Consider the following 2,615-nt stretch of genomic DNA (forward strand, 5'->3'; position numbering starts at 1 on the left):
AAGAGTTAGAAATATTTCACCATGTGCATCCCATATTTTTCGTGCTTATCAACTGAAAACTGCAGAAGCATAAAAAAGAATTAAAAAAAAAAATCTAAAATCAGATTTTTTTTGTATCAGCCAATTATTGGTTAAAGTGGATCAAAGAGAATTTTGTCCAAACACAATTATAAACCAACTGATTGCCACATTGAAATTCTGTAAAACTTGCCCTTAAACAGGTTTAGGTTTTTCCAACTCTATTTTTACAAACCAGTGCTCTACCTTAGTGTTTACTCTTTAAAGAGACGTTTGTGTTTCTCCTGTACCAACATGTGCTGCTGTACATCTTGCACAGCAAATTATTAGAAAATACATTTTACCCATTTTGATAGAAATAACATAAAAACAAATTGTTACAACAGTATTAATTATGTATAAAAGCTGACCTTTATTAACTTTAATACATCAAACACAACACTCCTGTTGCTTTGGGATTTACTAAACTGATTTAGACAGGAAAGCACCCCCATGCTGTTAGTTGATCTATAACACTTAACCATAAAGCAAAGGTGCAATACCGTGCAACAAATTACTGATGGCTTTTTAACTACTGTCTTCAGTCACATTAAATCTATTGAGGATTATATTCTATCACATGTTACAAAACAAGGCATAATTGAAGACCATTAAAATTGATACATGGTTGTCTGAAGTTTTCCTTTTTTTGATATAAAGAAATCTAAAATGTGAAATTTGAACATGTAGCCCTCTCTTTATAGAACCAGCTTTTACTGAATTCCCTGCAATACATATTTTTGGGTGTGTCTCTACCAGATTTGCATTTCTAGGCACTGAAATTCCTGAAATGTACCCAAGTTCATGTCAAGTTGGGTGCCTCATCTGAGAATATCAGTTTTTAAGTCTTCCCAAAGATTTGTGTCTATTGTGTAAGTCTGGGCTTTTGAATGGGCCATTCTAGTTCATGATCTAGGTCAGCTCTGACTTTATATTTGCAGTCACTTTTTCTGTGGGAGGGTAAAATACCCTGTATCTAACTAGTTATATCTTCACATAAGGGGTGGAGAGGAGAGCTTGAGGTAATGTACTTGATTCCCTGGGTACAAAGTACCTCCTTCCACATGTTTCCCATGTTCCCTGCATGGATTATAGGAATCCATTAAATGGTGTATACCATTTAAAAAAAAAAAAAAGCTTTTCTTACTGACAGCTTTTAACAGAAGTCAGATTTGAGGAGTGCTATTAATCTCTGCAGCTCCTCCAAAGTTACCATATTATGTATTCAACAGTGGCCTGTAAGAGATATCCATGTGTCCCATTCTAATCATGATGTGGCTTCCTTTTTCTGATGCTTTCACGCCACCAATTTATCTAGGAGCAGTGATGCTGCATAAGAGTAAGACTTTCTAAAAAAATAAGTCTTTTTGTCCTACATTTAGCTTGGCAAGTAAAACGATTTGTTCATGAAATAATATTGCTGCACTTAAAATAAGAAAGAAAAAAAACATAATCTTTATCATATTTCAAATTCAGTATATTTATTTCAGGGATCAAAATCCTCATTGACAGCTGATTTTACTTACCTGCTTAAATAAGATATATTTTAGGTCATTTATTTCAATGTAAAAGAGATAAAGGGCTAAATAAAATCAGCAACGTTTTAGGTATACCATATAAAAATAAAATAAAAAAACATCTGAAAAAACTATAATAAAACTATATCTCTGATTGTTCTATTTGGTAGTGAAAAATAAACAAATACATAACTAAGCAACATGTGAAAATGTTTTACTATGAATATTTCATAAAGTACTGTCTAAAATCGTTAAATAGATGATGAAAGCACATATTTCCGCATCTTTAATGAAAAAAATACTGATAAAGATGACTTATGTTTAAATATTTAAACATGTAAGTATTTACCTGAATATGTCTGAAGGCTGCAGTCAGCTGGGTCATGTGCAGACTCAGACACCTGGACGTGCATCTCGCGCTGTTGACTTTCTCCTGAACATCCTCCGGATCCAGAGAACTCCTGCGGGCACGCGCCACAGCCCACGCCACGCAGAGCAGCACCAGAACGGCTCGAGGGGCTGACATCACAGCGCGGGGATGCAAACAGACAGGAAACTCCTCAAACAACAGACTTTTCGTGCCAGTGTGTGCGTCGCCTGCGAGGAGGAAAGCATCTGAGCGCGAGCAGGGAGTGGAGCGACTCTACTCAGCACGCGGACACTCCCACTGCCGCCACGCCACGCGGAGTTCTGTTCTCACTCCCTATTATCCTGATTACCATCATCATCGCGGCTTAAAGCGTTTCTCTCTTCAGTAACCAGGAAAACATGATCACTGCGTTGCTGGGGAATTTTCCCTAGATCCATCTGCTCCGTTTTTTTTTTTTTTTATTCCCTATATACATGCATCTATTTCCCTCCCCATGAATATCAATATATAAATGTAATCTCAAAGGTTATTATTATTTCACATAATGCTTGTAAAACTCTTACGGAAGAGGATTAGGGCCACCAAAAAAGTAAAAAATAAAAAAAAGTTAGCTGATTTTTAAATTTCAGTTAAATATGGGACAAAAGTCAGAATTCTGACTTTTTTCTCAA

At 35.8% G+C, this 2,615-nt stretch overlaps 1 protein-coding gene across 1 annotated transcript in view; it reads right to left on the reverse strand.

Moving 5' to 3' along the window:
- Positions 1–2,232, reverse strand: part of LOC107085946 (anosmin-1-like) — a 102,772-nt gene extending 100,540 nt beyond the window's left edge. The window contains exon 1 of the mRNA XM_015376642.1: positions 1,924–2,232. Coding sequence (XP_015232128.1) covers positions 1,924–2,100 — 177 coding nt within the window. The 5' untranslated portion in view covers positions 2,101–2,232. The remainder of the gene's footprint in view (positions 1–1,923) is intronic.
- Between the last annotated feature and the right edge of the window lie 383 nt (positions 2,233–2,615).

This window comes from Cyprinodon variegatus, unplaced genomic scaffold (assembly GCF_000732505.1).
Source record: "Cyprinodon variegatus isolate N-32 unplaced genomic scaffold, C_variegatus-1.0 Scaffold138, whole genome shotgun sequence".
Taxonomy (NCBI): Eukaryota; Metazoa; Chordata; class Actinopteri; order Cyprinodontiformes; family Cyprinodontidae; genus Cyprinodon; species Cyprinodon variegatus.